Source organism: Cherax quadricarinatus, chromosome 37 (assembly GCF_038502225.1).
Source record: "Cherax quadricarinatus isolate ZL_2023a chromosome 37, ASM3850222v1, whole genome shotgun sequence".
NCBI lineage: Eukaryota > Metazoa > Arthropoda > Malacostraca > Decapoda > Parastacidae > Cherax > Cherax quadricarinatus.
In genome coordinates, this window is record NC_091328.1 from 4,655,188 (window position 1) to 4,673,803 (window position 18,616).

Sequence of the window (18,616 nt, forward strand, 5' to 3'; positions counted from 1 at the left end):
CGGTGCCAGCCTGAAACTGCTACAGTTCCCGTCCACAACTTCCAATAAGCTTAACTCTGACTGAGATATATCCTATTATATCCTGGAAATTGCACTTATATAAAAAGCTTTTATCCCCAGGCGATAGCCTTTTAGCGAAGCTTGTTTAAATAAATGATTAATTAAGATCATTTTGTGATTATAATTACGTAATGCAAAGCTACGGATGTTTGTTTAGCGTTCAACGAAGGTCCTCGTTGGTAAACACAGACGCCTATCACGATGCTGATAATATACATATATATATATATATATATATATATATATATATATATATATATATATATATATATATATATATTGGGGAGATATCAATTTCACGATACATATAATTATTCTAGGTAGTCTTTCAGTTTCTCTAAACGTCATTTGTTACGGTGTTGTTGAGGCTGGTTATGCAGGTGATGGCGTAGGTGGTGTTACTGGAGTTGCATGTGTTGTAGGTGGCGAGGTAAGCGTTTAAGATGGTGCAAATGTTCTAGGTTGTGGTGCGGATGTTTGCAGGTATTGTGGTTCTCGTTGTTAGTCTGGCAGGTGTTGGTGTTTTATTTCCTCATCTTGCAAGCAAAGCCTTATGTGTCGGCTCATTGTTACGGAAGTAGGGTTAATGTAGGCGATGTTGCTGCACAGTCCACAGTGTTGCATCTGTGTTTCGCTATGAGACACACGGTTACCAGTTTTACAACAGTGTATTGCGAGACGCGCTGTCGCCAGTGTTGCATCAGTATTCATAGATAATGTTGGCTCGCGTTAGTGTCTCTGAGCACGGCTATTACATTACGTGTCACTATAAGTGACAGGAGCTGGAGTTGTTGGGGTAAATATAACTAATTCAATTCTCGCCCTTACTTGGGCTGACCCTCTTCACCGTGATGCGTTCTTGCGTCTACACGAGGCTCATAAAGGCTGCATGTCACTTGTATACCCACACCAGCGAAGATACATGGCCCTCAGCGGTTCTTGAAGACAGCACTACTCACCCAGGAATCTAAGCGGATTTTGTCTATCTATTCAGCGAGTGTCCTCGTGAACCAGGCGGACGAGGATAACCTGGATCCTCCTAGGAACACTGACTTAGATTAACTGCCGAACAATGGTTGAGAGAAAATACTCGGGACACAACGATCTCGGCAGGACAACGAGTTGGACTACTGCTGAGAGGTATCGTATATATATGTATATATATATATATATATATATATATATATATATATATATATATATATATATATATATATATATATATATATATATATATATATATATATATATATATATATATATATGTATATATATATATATATATATATATATATATATATATATATATATATATATATATATATATATATATATATTATATATATATATATATATATATATATATATATACATATATATATATATATATATATATATATATATATATATATATATATATATGTATATATATATATATATATATATATGTATATATATATATGTATATATATATATATATATATATATATATATATATATATATATATATATATATATATCCGATATATATATATATATATATATATATATATCGGATCATTATTTAGTTGTAGCTACAGTTGGAGTAAGAGGTAGATGGGAAAAGAGGAAGGTGGAAACAACAAGTAAGAGGGAGGTGAAAGTGTATAAACTAAGGGAGGAGGGAGTTCTGGTGAGATATAAGCGACTATTGGCAGAAAGGTGGGCTAGTGCAAAGATAAGTAGTGAGGGGGTTGAAGAGGGTTGGAATAGTTTTAAAAATGCAGTATTAGAATGTGGGGCAGAAGTTTGTGGTTATAGGAGGGTGGGGGCAGGAGGAAAGAGGAGTGATTGGTGGAATGATGAAGTAAAGGGTGTGATAAAAGAGAAAAAGGTAGCTTACGAGAGGTTTTTACAAAGCAGAAGTGTTATAAGAAGAGTAGAGTATATGGAGAGTAAAAGAAAGGTGAAGAGAGTGGTGAGAGAGTGCAAAAGGAGAGCAGATGATAGAGTGGGAGAGGCACTGTCAAGAAATTTTGATGAAAATAAGAAAAAAAATTAGTGAGTTAAACAAGCTAAGAAAGCCTAGAGAACGAATGGATTTGTCAGTTAAAAACAGAGTAGGAGAGTTAGTAGATGGGGAGAGGGAGGTATTGGGTAGATGGCGAGAATATTTTGAGGAACTTTTAAATGTCGATGAAGAAAGGGAAGCGGTAATTTCATGCACTGGCCTGGGAGATATACCATCTTTTAGGAGTGAAGAACAGGATGTGAGTGTGGGGGAGGTGCGTGAGGCATTACGTAGAATGAAAGGGGGTAAAGCAGCTGGAACTGATGGGATCATGACAGAAATGTTAAAAGAAAGGGGGATATAGTGTTGGAGTGGTTGGTACTTTTGTTTAATAAATGTTTGAAAAAGGGGAAGATACCTAGGGATTGGCGGAGAGCATGTATAGTCCCTTTATATAAAGGGAAGGGGGACAAAAGATATTGTAAAAATTATAGAGGAATAAGTTTACTGAGTATACCAGGAAAAGTGTATGGTAGGGTTATAATTGAAAGAATTAGAGGTAAGACAGAATGTAGGATTGCGGATGAGCAAGGAGGCTTCAGAGTGGGTAGGGGATGTGTAGATCAAGTGTTTACATTGAAGCATATATGTGAACAGCATTTAGATAAAGGTAGGGAAGTTTTTATTGCATTTATGGATTTAGAAAAGGCATATGATAGAGTGGATAGGGGAGCAATGTGGCAGATGTTGCAAGTATATGGGATAGGTGGTAAGTTACTAAATGCTGTAAAGAGTTTCTATAAGGATAGTGAGGCTCAGGTTAGGGTGTGTAGAAGAGAGGGAGACAACTTCCCGGTAAAAGTAGGTCTTAGACAGGGATGTGTAATGTCACCATGGTTGTTTAATATATTTATAGATGGGGTTGTAAAATAAGTAAATGCTAGGGTGTTCGGGAGAGGGGTGGGAATAAATTATGGGAAATCAAATACAAAATGGGAATTGACACAGTTGCTTTTTGGTGATGATACTGTGCTTATCGGAGATTCTAAAGAAAAATTGCAAAGGTTAGTGGATGAGTTTGGGAGTCTGTGTAAAGGTAGAAAGTTGAAAGTGAACATTGAAAAGAGTAAGGTGATGAGGGTATCAAATGATTTAGATAAAGAGAAATTGGATATCAAATTGGGGAGGAGGAGTATGGAAGAAGTGAATGTTTTCAGATACTTGGGAGCTGACGTGTCGGCGGATGGATTTATGAAGGATGAGGTTAATCATAGAACTGATGAAGGAACAAAGGTGAGTGGTGCATTGAGGTATATGTGGAGGCAAAAAACGTTATTTATGGAGGCAAAGAAGGGAATGTATGAAAGTATAGTAGTACCAACACTCTTATATGGGTTGTAAATGCTGCAGCGAGGAGGCGGTTGGAGGCAGTGGAGGCAATGTGTGGTGTAAATATTATGCAGAAAATTCGGAGTGTGGAAATTAGGAGAAGGTGTGGAGTTAATAAAAGTGTAAGTCAGAGGGCTGAAGAGGGGTTGTTGAGATGGTTTGGTCATTTAGAGAGAATGGATCAAAGTAGAATGACATGGAGAGCATTTAAATCTGTAGGGGAAGGAAGGCGGGGTAGGGGTCGTCCTCGAAAAGGTTGGAAGGAAGGGGTAAGGGAGGTTTTGTGGGCGAGGGGCTTGGACTTCCAGCAGGCGTGCGTGAGCGTGTTCGATAGGAGTGAATGGAGACGAATGGTATTTGGGTAATATTTAGTGAAGGGATTCAGAGAAACCGGTTATTTTCATATAGCTGGACTTGAGTCCTGGAAATGGGAAGTACAATGCCTGCACTCTAAAGGAGGAGTTTGGGATATTGGCAGTTTGGAGGGATATGTTGTGTATTTTTATATGTATATGCTTCTAACGTGTTGTATTCTGGGCACCTCTGCAAAAGCAGTGATTATGTGTGAGTGAGGTGAAAGTGTTGAATGATGACGAAAGTATTTTCAAGGAACAATGCTCCTTGATAATGTGAGTAGTCACGAAAGCGCTTGGAATTTCATTATTCTTTCACAGTGGTTGTTTTGCATATTCTGAAATCACCTGTTTACTGTGATCTTATACACACACACACACACACACACACATATATATATATATATATATATATATATATATATATATATATATATATATATATATATATATATATATATATATATATATATATATATATATATATATATATATATATATATATATAAATATATTGTAATATATAGGGAGGTACCACCTCTATAACTGGACTGGGGACCCTCATCCTCAGAGAAGACAATAAACGTACCTCAGGGAAAACTCAAGGTTCTCCCCGGAGCTGTTTGAACATTTTCTTCTCCTACCACCCCCTGAATACAATGGTCCAGCCTCCGAGGCTGGACGCGAGCGAAGTATGCAACAAGCATTTCCTTTCTGGATGGCCACGCTGAGGCGCTGGAACATGAAAGTGGCTGCCCTTTGGTCTCTGGTGGTGTCGATAAGTCTGGAACCCAATTCTTTAAGGAAATGTGTTGCGTGTTTTTCCCCATGATCCCAAAGTCTCTGATCCCATTGGGACAAAATGATACTGTTGGCTTATGTCCCTGTACTTCCTTCAACTTGTACTCCCCCTGTGGTCAGCAGCTCCTCCCTGTCGCCCCACACTGTGATGGATATAGATGTCCGCCAGTGTGGACACACAGGTATAGTCCCATGCTAAGAGCTTGCCATTCTTCCAAGGATAGATGGTGATCCCGTCGGGGCGGTTTGCTGGGTTGTGGGTATTGTTGGCTGCTACTGATCGGGGCTACCTCTCGGCTGGGCATCCAGCCGAGATGGTGTTTGACCTCGTTGTGTCTTGCATGCCAGCCCTTGGTTTTGGAACAGTTAAGACCATGTAGACCGTATTGGTCTGCTTGCGCTTCGCCGCAAATACATGTATATTCCGTGTGAATTGGGGCAGCTAGGCGCAGAGCCACTGCAGTATGGAGGGTCTTAGGATCGAGGCGCGTTCCCATTGCCGATATGGGAACTACTACTACTACTACTACTACTACTACTACTACTACTACTACTACTACTACTACTACTACTACTACTACTACTACTACTACTACTACTACTACTACTACTTCCATTACCACATCCCGCCTATACATACCCGTCCTGCTCTACTTCTCGTTAGTGTGACTTTGTAAATGGTCCAAGTCGGACCGAAACGTCGTCGTAACCTACCCTCCTCTATGTGCGGGTTATTTGTGTGTGTGTGGAGAATCAATTCCTATCATTCCCACATCTATGATACCCTTCCCACATCCCTCCTACCCTTCCCACATCCTCTCTTATCCTTCCGACATCCCTCCTACCCTTCCCACATCCTCTCTTACCCTTCCCACATCCTTCCTACCCTTCCCATATCTTCTCTTACCCTTCCCACATCCTTCCTACCCTACATCCCACACACGAACTTCCCTGGGAATCCTCCCTACTCTTGTTCCCTTGTCTCGGCCCATTCCCAACACGACATCAACGCATTCTTAGTACATTCTCTCATACTTTTATGATGACCATTCTCTCTCTCTCTCTCTCTCTCTCTCTCTCTCTCTCTCTCTCTCTCTCTCTCTCTCTCTCTCTCTCTCTCTCTCTCTCTCTCCCTCCTTTATTCTTGTCCAGGTTCAACGTAATTCCATATTTATTCTCTTTTTACGCCCTTCATTATATTCCCATATTTTTGCTTCCCACTCGGTCCTGGCTGGGCTCACTTCCTGGGCTCACTTCCTGGGCTCGTTTCCTGGGCTCACTTTCTAGGCTCACTTCCTGGGTTCATTTCCTGGGCTCATTTCCTGGGCTCACTTCCTGGGCTCGTTTCCTGGGCTCACTTCCTAGGCTCACTTACTGAGTTCATTTCCTGGGTTCATTTCCTGGGCTCAGTTCCTGAGCTCACTTCCTGGTGGAAAGTGCCAGGTTGTGCTAGCTGCCAGAACCCCCAAGGATTGCGACCACTCTCCCTTGATCCCAGTGATCCTTTTTAAGCTCACTTGGCTGGTCCCTTGATCCAGGACGTATCCTGTAGGGCCCCACACACACACATACTCGCGGGGGACCACATTCTCTTACCGGGGGCCCACCACATGCACTCACCCCGGGAGGTCCCACACACACATACTCACCCGGGGGGCCCCCACACACACTCACCCAGGGGGCCCCACACACACACTCAACCCGGAGGGCCCCACACACACACTCACCCAGGGGGCCCCACACACACACTGTATAATTGGCATTTGTTGCTCACTGTGCCCGTCACCCACCCGACACCCACTCGTCACCCACCCGTCACCCACTCGTCACCCACCCGTCATTCACCCGTCACCCCACCATCACCCACCCACCCCACCCCCATCACCCACCATAACCCACCGTCACCCACCATCCCACCCACCCGTCACCCACCCGTCACCCACCGTCACCCACCCGTCACCCGCCCGTCACCCGCCCGTCACCCACTCAGTGTAACTCTTCGTATTATTCTTCAAGAGAGCTTCACGGAGACTGGCCAGAGCTCCACGGGGACTCACTAGAGCTCCACGGAGACTCCCCAGAGCTCCACGGGGACTTGACAGAGGACGGGAAGCTGAACAGCGGTACTTGGCAGGGAGAGATGCTCATTCGCTTACACTCCTTAACGGTCAATAAAAGCGGTTTTACTGGCAGTGCTGCTGTTGTTACAGGAGTGATTCCACAACTTGGTAAAAATACTCAGCATGAGGACGGTGGACTCTTGAGAGCGAAACTCACACTCATATGTTTTGTTGCTGTTGGTGTCTCTCAAGAGTTTTTTTTTCATGTCGACACCTTTTGCATCTCTTCCTCGTCTCTTGCTCTCTCTCTCTCTCTCTCTCTCTCTCTCTCTCTCTCTCTCTCTCTCTCTCTCTCTCTCTCTCTCTCTCTCTCTCTCTCTCTCTCTCTCTCTCTCTCTCTCTCTCTCTCTCTCTCTCTCTCTCTCTCTCTCTCTCTCTCTCTCTCTCTCTCTCTCTCTCTCTCTCTCTTCCTTACGTTCACTATCGATTTAAAACTGTCATGAGATCGTTCATTTTCATTGTATTATACCTCAGTCTTAGGGGGTTGGTCACTCTCACACTCCACCTGTATGTAGCCACACATGCTTCTAAGTCGGTCTAACACATATGTCCCTAAGTTGGTCTAACACATATGTCCCTAAGTTGGTCTAACACACTTGTTCCTAAGTTAATATAACACACATGCTTCTAAATTTGTCTAACACACATGTTCCTCAGTAGGTCTAACGCACACATGTTCCTCAGTTGGTCAAACACACACATGTTCCTCAGTTGGTCTAACATATGTTTCTAAGACTGTCTATTCAGCCGTCTAACACCACATCTACTTCTCACATTTTGTATCTGTCAGTCATTCACGCACACACACACACACACACACACACACACACACACACACACACACACACACACACACACACACACACAGTTCCAGTCTCTCCATACATTAGTTTCCAGTACTAAGTTCTCTCTGTAAATAAACAAACTCGTATCCAGGTTTTCATCGTCATGGAAACGGACAAGAATTTGTTAAAATTAGCTTTAGAAGGGCTTGCTTAGGTGTGGTTCTGAGAACCTTAGTGAGGATTTCTGAGGATCCTATTGTGTACTTCTATGGACCTTAGTGTAGACTTCTGTGGACCTTTGTGTGGACTTCTGAGGCCCTTAGTGTGAACTTGAGTCATTCTGCCACACACTCGTTTATCACACTGCCTTCCTCTCGCTATTTCTCTGCCACTCTCGCAGTGTTTTATCCAGATGTTTATAATATCTATCGTTATTTCCCTCGTTTATAGACACCTACATGTATGATCTTCCTGCTGATTCACCAGCTGTCTTCCCCCAGTCACCAGCAGAATATAAACTCATCCCGCGAGTTGTTGCAGCTGCTGCTCCAATTGTTTCCAGTGTTTCTTGTCGTACTCCAAACTGAGCAACAATCGGCCACAGTTATCCCAGCTCCTTCAAACTCACCAGCTCTTGCTGCCTACTTCTTCCTACTCCAGGAGTGTGAGAGAGCTTCAACTCTAGTGCTTGCTCTCCTCTTCTGGCTTCGGAGTGTAAGAGCTCTAAGCACGAGTGTAAAAAAGGCTTAAGCTACAGCTCACTGCCTGTCCTACCTGGACGACGGTAAAAGGTGCAGCTTTCTACTCCGGTACTTGGTCTCCACCGTCCACAAGTGTGAGAGAGCTACACAACACACGCTGCTACACGGGCAATCATCACGACTTCCTCTGACATATACCATGACCCTCCAGTGCCAAGCGGACGTCATCCCAATCCCAGTCCATTTATGTATCGCCGCCCACCAATAATTTGCATTGCAAATTGTTATACAATAAGACCGGGAGGAAGCCTGACTGCGAGAGTAGTCTGTGTGTAGCGATTAGCAGAGGGAGGACCAAGCCTCCACTACTACTTTCCCTTAACGACTCTAGCAAGTGTAGCTCTCTACGTAAATATGATAATGATGTACGTTAAGCTAGTAGTCTCGTGCCAGTGGTGCTATCTGGGTTATACTACACTGTCGCTTCAAGATCGGCAGTGTAAACAAGGGATAGTAATGACTATTATTCCTTCAGATCTTTCTTGCTTCCCACGATACACGGCTCTCATCGCGGCCAGACATAATGAATGATAAAGTATGACCACAAGACAGAGAGTAAAGTGCAAATCCAGTGCTGTGACCACAAGACAACAAAATAAATATAGGGAAGAAACGGTGGTGGAACTACGACGCCAAGACTGCAGGTTTTAATGTCGTTTGAGAAAATATCTGCCCATACCTGGCAGGTCCTTCTCAAACCCAAACCCACTAGCAAAAATATTCGCCTAAAAATATTCATCTAAATTAAAACTTTTGAGCTAAAAATATCGAAATTTTTGTGAAAAAAAATAAGATTTCTAAAAAAAAATACTTCAAAAATCTCAGAACATGAAAATATATAACCAAATGTCAATTTTATTATTAATAATAATAATAATAATAATAATAATAATAATAATAATAATAATAATAATATTATTATTATTATTATTATTATTACTAGTATATAATAATAATATTATTATTATTATTATTATTATTATTATTATTATTATTATTATTATTATTATTATATAATAATAATAATAATAATAATAATAATAATAATAATAATAATATAATAATGATAATGATAGTAATAATTATAATAATAATAATAATATTAATAATAATAATAATAATAATAATAATAATAATAATAATAATAATAATAATAATAATAATAATATTTATTTCTACAAGAATATATTCTAGGTATACTGACATCAATGATATACTACTGTATAGAAAGGTCCTTGTATTGCAGAGTATTTCAGACAAATTAGATCAATTTTGTGCCCAGGATGCGACCCACACCAGTCGACTAACACCCAGGTACCTATAATAGGCAGAGGGTAAGGTGAATTTCTGCCCAGAAAGAGAGGCTTTAAGACCCTGAAAATATCTTCAGTCCTCTACCTGTGATAATTAGCCAGTCTCACAATATTTTCAATTATTTTATTTTTTGCTGATAAATGGTTCAGTGAACCGATAAGTTGATAAATTAGATACATGTGCAATACTTGAGTGGTTTTGCTGTTGAAACGTTTCGCCACACAGTGGTTTCATCAGTCCATTACAAAGAAGAATGGTGAATATCAGAAGGAGTTTGAGGGATCAGTCCCTCAGCCTGAAGTCGATGTAATAAATCCATCAATTTTGATGGACTTATTACACAGGCACTGGAAGTTTGAAGCCGATCGAGTGGAGCCTTCACGAGTTATGAGCGAATTAAAAATGATAAGTTTGAGGAATTAAGAATAAAAGAATGAAAAGGCAGACACTTAAGAGGAAGTGAATAATAGCAACACTAATAAAGACAAAGAATAGAAGTAAAAGATTAGGAGAATGAGGAGGAGGAGGACAATGAGGATGAAGGGGAGGAAGAAGATGAAAGGAGAGGAGAAGAAGGAAGAGGAGAAGGACGAGAAGAAAATGAAGGAGGAAGAGGAGAAGATGAAGGAGAAGTAACAATTATAATTATTATTATTATCATGGGGGAGCGCTAAACCCATAGGATTATACACCAGGAGAAGTAACAATAAGAAGCAAAAGTATCAGCAGGAGGAGAAAAAGAAGAAGAAGAAATAATTCAGTGTTAACTCACAAAAGACGTGGAGGTGGGCCTTGCGTACCACCTTGCGGAACTTGGGATGTTCGCCGATGACCTCACAGAGATACTCTCCTGAGGTGGTGGTCGATACTCTCTGTAACACCACCTCCCTCTCCGTCGACACCCAACACTGTGTGGGAGACACAGTAACACTGCAAGATACAGTCTACACTGAGCGACAGTACACATGCACATTCGGAATTTATTCTTGGGTACTTTGAAAGTCGGGTATATCTCATTGGGTACTATACCCTAGTGTAGTCTAAAGGTTTCAAACCCGACAAAACCCCCCATCAGCTTCGGAATGGCCGAAGAATACGTTATATTCACGTCAAGGAGAACACGTCACACACTCACGTCAAGAGAACGTCACATATCAACAAAAAGCACGTTACACGTCAACGAGAACACGTCACACACTCACGTCAAGAACAAATCACATGTCATCAAAAAGCACGTCACACGTTAATGGCAACACGTCACACATTCACATCAAGAGCACGTCATAAATAAACAAAAAACCACGTTACACGTCAACGAGAACATGCCAAACTCACGTCAAGGTTGACGCCGTCTACGGGATAGGTGTTGTGACAGCGGTCATCAGCTGTCTGAGAGGACAGGCCGGGTTGGTGACGGTAGAACTCCCTGCCATCCTTGTACCATTTCAGAGTGTACAAGGAAGAGCCGCCCTCATCCTCGTAGTCACAGCGTAGATGTACCTCGTCATCTACCAGGGCCTCAGCTGGTACTTCCAGCCTGGTAATGCGCACCCCACCAACACCACCTGTACAGTAATAATAATAATAATAATAATAAATAATTAATAATAATAATAATAATAAATAATAATAATTATTATTATTATTATAATTATTATTATCCAAGCTGTCACTCACGTAGAAAGGGAGAAAGGTAGACACATAGGCAGGCAGACAGGCTGACGGGAAGGTAGGCTGACTTCCAAGCAGAGAGAGGAAGAGATACGTATCAGTATCATAATAATGATAATAATAATAATAATAATAATAATAATAATAATAATAATAATAATAATAATAATAATAATAATAATTATAATAATATTTATTATTATTATTATTATTATTATTATTATTATTATTATTATTATTATTATTATTATTATTATTATTAATGTATTAGACGTTTCGCCCACAGGCTTTAAACGTGTTCTTATAATATTAAACGTGTTGCACACGTGTTTTAACGTCCTAGTATCGAGTGTTTGGTTTTAGGAAATGCCTAGCATAGCCAGTAGGTCTTTAGCAATGCTCCCTCCGTTCTTATATTGTAATTCATGGACACGGAGCGAATCGAGCGCCAGAAGACTAACCACCTTTTATCAGGGCTGAGGGACTGACCCCCTTCTATCAACACTGAGTGGATTTATCTCCTCAAAATTATTTTTCCACCTCTTCGACTCTCTATGGTATTATAATCACAACGTGAAGTCTGGCCTTCAGGCGGAACACGTCAACAATAAAATAACGTTAGCTTTTTTCACGTAACTTACTCCGAAAAGATTTGTCTTTTAGACTGTGTCTCTGGACCAGAACTTCCAGAATGTCGGCATCGAATTCAGATTGTACTTTTTGAAGGATCCGCTTTGTCAAAGAGAGTTTTATAGCTTTTACCCTCCGTCAACACTTTTTTTTGAGTGAGAGTTGTCAGATTTCAGGAGGTGTGAAGGCCAGATGAAAGGCGGAGAAAAACGTTGTGGAGTTCAGGGTGTAAGATAAGGAGATTAAAAATGTGTAGAGGGTTGTAGAGCTGTGTATGGAGAGGAACTGTACATTTGAAAGAGAGAGAAAGGCTAAGTACAAAATAATTGATATAAAGTCTATGGTGTTAATGCATAGGGTTTCACTACGTAACACTCAAAGTGTATACGTACTAATATATACATATACAGATGCAAAACAACCACTGTGAAAGAATAGTGAAATTCCAAGCGCTTTCGTGACTTCTCACATTATCTAGGAACTACATATACATACATAATTATAAATACATATACACACACACACACACATATATATATACACACATACACACATACACACATATGTAAATGGTCCAAGTCGGACCGAAACGTCTTCGTAAGCTTCTATATGCGGTTTATATATATATATATATATATATATATATATATATATATATATATATATATATATATATATATATATATATATATATATATATATATATATATATATATATATATACGTATATATATATATATATATATATATATATATATATATATATATATATATATATATATATATATATATATATACTTTATAAATATAGATACATTAACTGTAGCACCATCACCAGCACATTCTCCTGTAGCAGCAACACCACATTCATAAATCCACTAGAGGAAACACCTAACTGAACACTGATTACATTTCACGACCAAACCAAACTCACACAACCGCCCCTGGAAAGTATTGCATTAATCCCAGAACAGTGTTACCCCCCCAAAAAAATTCCCATTTCCCAGGACCGGTCGAAGCCAACCCAATCACACTAGAATTTCAGGAGCGACATCTCTCCCTGGCAGGCTGTTCCCTCCACACTCCCCATTATAGTTATCTGATTTTTATTGGCTTCCGCCTACCAACTGGTCTCTCTCTCTCTCTCTCTCTCTCTCTCTCTCTCTCTCTCTCTCTCTCACCCCCAAACTACCTTGTCCTCCTAACTCCAACGATGGTGGGGAGAAATACCCCAGTGCCAACGGTCGTTCTGGGGAGGAAACACGTTACAGAGTGGTAGCCCGGGGAGCACATCATGAGAGGAGTGAGAGAATTAAGTCCCTGCTGGGCGAAACGTCTTCCCAGTAAAATGACATAAACTGCATAGTGTGTCTTATTAACACTGACTGATAAAGAGAGAGAGAAAGACTAAGAAACACATCACAGCTCTCTCCAACACCTCAAACTCCCCGAAACTCACAAACTCACTCCTCATTACAACAAAACACACCCCCGCCTCCCCCACACACAACGAGGAGGAAGTGATGAAGGTGATAAAACACTAGTTAATCCTCTCCCCCCTCATTACTCCCGATCAATGTATGTAATGTGTGTTCTGTATTGGTTGGCCATTACAGTAACTCACAGGAGGTGACTGGACCAACATAACTCCTACAGGCTGGTACAGGACTCTACGCTATTTTCTGTTATTGTGTTGCCAGGGGTAAACTATGATATTTTGGCTAGGCATTGGTTACCAAAAAAAGTGAGGGGCCAAATGGATACATATATAACGGAAAATGGAGAGGGGGGGGAATATTGATAAAGACTGTGAAAAGAGGAGAGAGAGAGACAGAGAGAGAGAGAGAGAGAGAGAGAGAGAGAGAGAGTGAGAGAGAGAGAGATGGTAATGCTGGTGCAGTAGTGAGGATGAATGGGAGGGTGTTGGCATCTGGAGAAGAAGTTGATATTTTTGGGGTGAAATTTGACTCCAAACTAACCATGAAGAACCATGTTGTAAATCTTGCAAACAAGACAGCCAGGAAGCTTACAGCACTTCGCCGTATCTCGTATCTGCTTGACAGTAGGGGTTGCAAGATTCTGTACGAGGCACAAGTACGCTCACACCTTGAGTATGCTCACTTTCTTGGTTTGCCTCACTCCCCCCTCCTCTCATCTGCGACTGCTTGACAAAGTAGAGAACAGAGCAAGACGTCTCATCTCTCGCCTGGACCCATCCTGGATTGATCTGTCATTTCAGTAGAGCCTTCAACACAGGAGGGATGTGGGTGGCCTTACTGTTATGTACAAGGCCAATATTGTCAAAGTACCACACTTGGATTCACTTCGAGGACAGCGTGAAACAAGCTTTTATGCCACAAGACGGGCAGAAAGCAGCAACTTCACTCTGGCTGTACCCTTCTCCAGAACATCACTCCATCTGAAATCATATATACCCAGGATGACTGGAGTATGGAACACATTCGTAAAGCATAATGATGTCAACGAGATAAAATCAGTTGATCAAATGAAAATGCTGGCCCACAGATGACTCCAACTTCATCCTGTTCCCTACTTGTATGTCTCATAACAATAAAAATGCTTTCAGATGAGATGATGTAGGTAACAGCTCTTAGCTTGCCAATAAAGTTAGGAATCTTAACCTAACCTTGTCAAACCTTGTGTAAAAAGAAAGAGAGAGAGACACACACACACACACACACACAGAGAGAGAGAGAGAGAGAGAGAGAGAGAGAGAGAGAGAGAGAGAGAGAGAGAGAGAGAGAAACAGAGAGAGAGAGAGAACTACCCACTAACTTAGGCATCAGTATTTCTTCTGTTTGCCTCAGTTTGCCATTATATCTGCACTATATAAATGTCATAAATTACTCAAAACGTCTTGTTATTGTTACTCCCATCTGGCACTTGTTTAATTAAGGTCAAAAAACAGAACTATTGTAACTTCTGGCTCTTGTTTAATCAAGGTCAAGAAACAGGACTGTTGTCACTCCCTCTCAACTATTGTTTAATTAAGATCATGAGTTACTTAACAGTGGCTATGTCTGTTTTCCAAGAGCATAATTGTGACGCTTAATAAAGACATATAACAGAAGATTTTTACCGGGGGCTGTGTCGACCATTATCAAGTTGATCAGTGTGTTGTTAAAATCTCTACATAGAGCGGAACGTTGTCACGGTAACAGCTTGTTTCGCTCCAGTGTCTTTTACCGTAGGAAGTGCACTGTCCCGTGTCACTGTTCCTTCCTAGCACTTCAGTAAGTTAGTCACATTATGGTTCATTGTCACATTAGTGGTTCACTGCCTTAACAGTGCAGATTTTGGACTTAATAATCATCGTAAAACAAACTAAAACAGTCCGTAGCAAATTACAATGATTCGAAAACTACGTCTGGCGATTTTTACAGTGATGATACGTTAATGTACAGGTGTGGTTCTCACTGCCTTGCTAACCATGTCCTCGTACTCACGGTACTCATGTGGCGGGGTAGGCGCTCTGTCCTCTCCTCTAATTTCGTTTTCATTGCTATTCGTAGTTACTTAATATCATCACTACTAAACAGGCGAAATACATAACAGAAGTGTCTCCTTCTTGGAATCTCTGTGAGTCTGCTGTATCGATATAATGATCTAAGGTGGATGGTTTGGTAGTGATGAATGTTGTTAAGTGCTGATACAAGTTGGTTCATCCTTACAGTGTGTATTTTTTCCCCTGGATCATTTGGTAACGGGGCTAGTTGACATTGTAAGGGACCGAGGGTCGGTTCCCTGACTAGTGGCAAATTTAGGCATGTCTTCTTACACCTGTTGCCCCTGGGTTACCTAGCAGTAAATAGGTGTCTGGGTGTTTGGCGACTGGTGTGGGTCGCATCTTGGGTGAGAGGATCAAAGAACAGCAAAAGGAATAGGTCAGTCGGTTTGATAATATAGTTTTATTGGGTTATCCTGAGCTAATAATCCTCCGGGTTAATAATTCCTTGGGTAGCATTACAATCCTTGCGTAATATTGATAATGGGTTGGGTGAATATTTTTGTTAGTGGGTTTGTGTCTGGCAAGGACCTGCCAAGTATGGACAAGTAGGCCTGTTACAGTGTTCCTCTTTTCAAAAGTTCTTATGTTTGCTTGTGCTAGTAACCTTCACAGTGGCTATAAACGACATCATCAGTATTCCAAAAGAGTTTACCAGTTGCAAAGTTCTAATTAGTTCATTCGAGGATGCCTGGAATTTCTTAAGCATGAATATTACCCTTTCTCAGGAGGATCCATAACACAGAGGTTCCTGGAGTCTACTAAGACTAATAAAACCCAGTCAACATAAAGTTACTAATTACGAGAGGGAAGCTGACATTGAGGGTGAGAGAATCATGTTACTTACTGTCCCTGGTTAAGCTTCATGCTTCCTTACACAGACCGGAATATGGGTGATGACATTCCATATATCGACCTGCATTAAAGGTCCAAATGACTATGATTTGGAAAAGGTAAAATAGATATAATAGAATAAACGCACTTATGGCAGAACAAGCATTTATTTTTGACAAGTTAGGTGACATAAAAAAAAAACTCACATATGAGCGAAATGCCTTTTTTTCGATGCTGTGATGTATAGAAACAAGAGTAGACGGAACGTAGATGTGCTAAAAAGTGGTCAGACATTTGGCTACTGAATACTACTTAAAAGGGAAAAAGCTAAATACTCACTTGAGGAGGATTTAAGTGTAAGCGGAACTCGGAGCACCTCAGGAGAGGAGCACATAAACAGTATCACACACCAAGAAATATACATCTTTCAGCGTACTGATTTTTCACTTTAATCCTCAAATATACCTATTCTTGGCTAGTGGAAGACACGTTACACACAGCCTTTATAACCCTCGTGTAGTCGAATAACCGCGACTGACTCCAGAAGGCTAAATAAATGCTATTGACGCTCCTATACTCATGGCATGTCAGACTCCTGGTGAAGCACACGCCGACAGCCTGGACAACACACCTAAATGATTATAAACAAAAAATAAACAAAAGAATTCAGAAGTTTGTCACCAAATTAGTTACGGAGTTGACAAGACTGACAGACGAGGAGAAAGAAATGAGCTGCAGACATGTCAAAACTTTCTCCTTTAGTTTGAAGAGTGACGAGGATGTGGAAGGATCTGGACGAGGAAGTGGGATGATCTGGAAGAGGAAGTGGGATGATCTGGACGAGGAAGTGGGATGATCTGGACGAGGAAGCGGTGTAAACAGATTTAGCAATTAATTTCACTTAATTTCAAGTCCCCAGGAAGCTAGGAACCAGTAAGAATCTTGCAGACAGCAGCTGACAGACATGCTTGGCCAGGAACTGTGAATCACAACAAGAAAAGTAAATCAGTGTAACCTATGCATGTTCACCACTATCCCACGAATATTCCCAATAACAACAACAATAATAATAATAATAATAATAATAATAATAATAATAATAATAATAATAATAATAATAATAATAATAATAATAATAATAATAATAATAGACACATGCACAGCTAGGGGAGTAAATAAATGAATGCAGGCGAATACAACTAAATGTGTACAACTAGGAGAGTACACCATAGTACAACCAGGAGAATACACCAGAGTACAACCAGGAGAATACACCAGTGTACAACCAGGAGAATACACCAGTGTACAACCAGGAGAATACACCACTGTACAACCAGGAGAATACACCAGTGTGCAACCAAGAGAATACACCAGTGTACAACCAGGAGAATACACCAGCGTACAACCAGGAGAATACACCAGCGTACAACCAGGAGAATACACCACTGTACAACCAGGAGAAAACATCAGTGTACAACCAGGAGAATACACCACTGTACAACCAGGAGAATACACCAGTGTACAACCAGGAGAATACACCAGTGTACAACCAGGAGAATACACCACTGTACAACCAGGAGAATACACCAGTGTGCAACCAGGAGAATACACCAGTGTACAACCAGGAGAATACACCAGTGTACAACCAGGAGAATACACCAGTGTACAACCAGGAGAATACACCACTGTACAACCAGGAGAATACATCAGTGTACAACCAGGAGAATACACCAGCGTACAACCAGGAGAATGTACCACTGTACAGCCAGGAGAATACACCAGTGTACAACCAGGAGAATGTACCACTGTACAACCAGGAGAATACACCAGTGTACAACCAGGAGAATACACCAGCGTACAACCAGGAGAATACATCAGTGTACAACCAGGAGAATACACCAGCGTACAACCAGGAGAATGTACCACTGTACAACCAGGAGAATACACCAGCGTACAACCAGGAGAATGTACCACTGTACAACCAGGAGAATACACCAGCGTACAACCAGGAGAATGTACCACTGTACAACCAGGAGAATACACTATACAACGACCAGGAGTATAACTATAATACAACCAGAAAAATACACAACATACGCACAACCAAAGAAGAAGAAGAAAGCGTAGAATTAAAGACCCTCGTAGAAAAAAAAGGTCAGTAAAAAAACTGGAGTAAAGACTGAGGCGTCGATAATCAGATAGTAAAGAGGGGGCCAGCCTTTCCCGGCCAATCAGAAACTCGTCAGAGTGCCGTTTCTTGTTCTGCTTCGCTCCTGATGCCACATTTGTTGTGCAGGAAATTGTTTTCTGAGTGTAAGCTGATGGAGTGAGAGGACGCATCGCTTCCTCCGCGCATCCGAATAATAGGGAACGGTCCGCCTT

The 18,616-nt window shown here is 40.9% G+C and overlaps 1 protein-coding gene across 1 annotated transcript in view; it reads right to left on the bottom strand.

Annotated features, from left to right (window-relative positions):
- The window catches only part of LOC128703489 (uncharacterized), a 60,030-nt gene that overhangs the window by 8,532 nt on the left and 32,882 nt on the right, over positions 1-18,616 (bottom strand). The window contains exons 2-3 of the mRNA XM_053798187.2: positions 10,909-11,138; positions 10,346-10,481 (exon numbers count right to left, since the gene is read on the bottom strand). Coding sequence (XP_053654162.2) covers positions 10,346-10,481; positions 10,909-11,138 — 366 coding nt within the window. The remainder of the gene's footprint in view (positions 1-10,345; positions 10,482-10,908; positions 11,139-18,616) is intronic.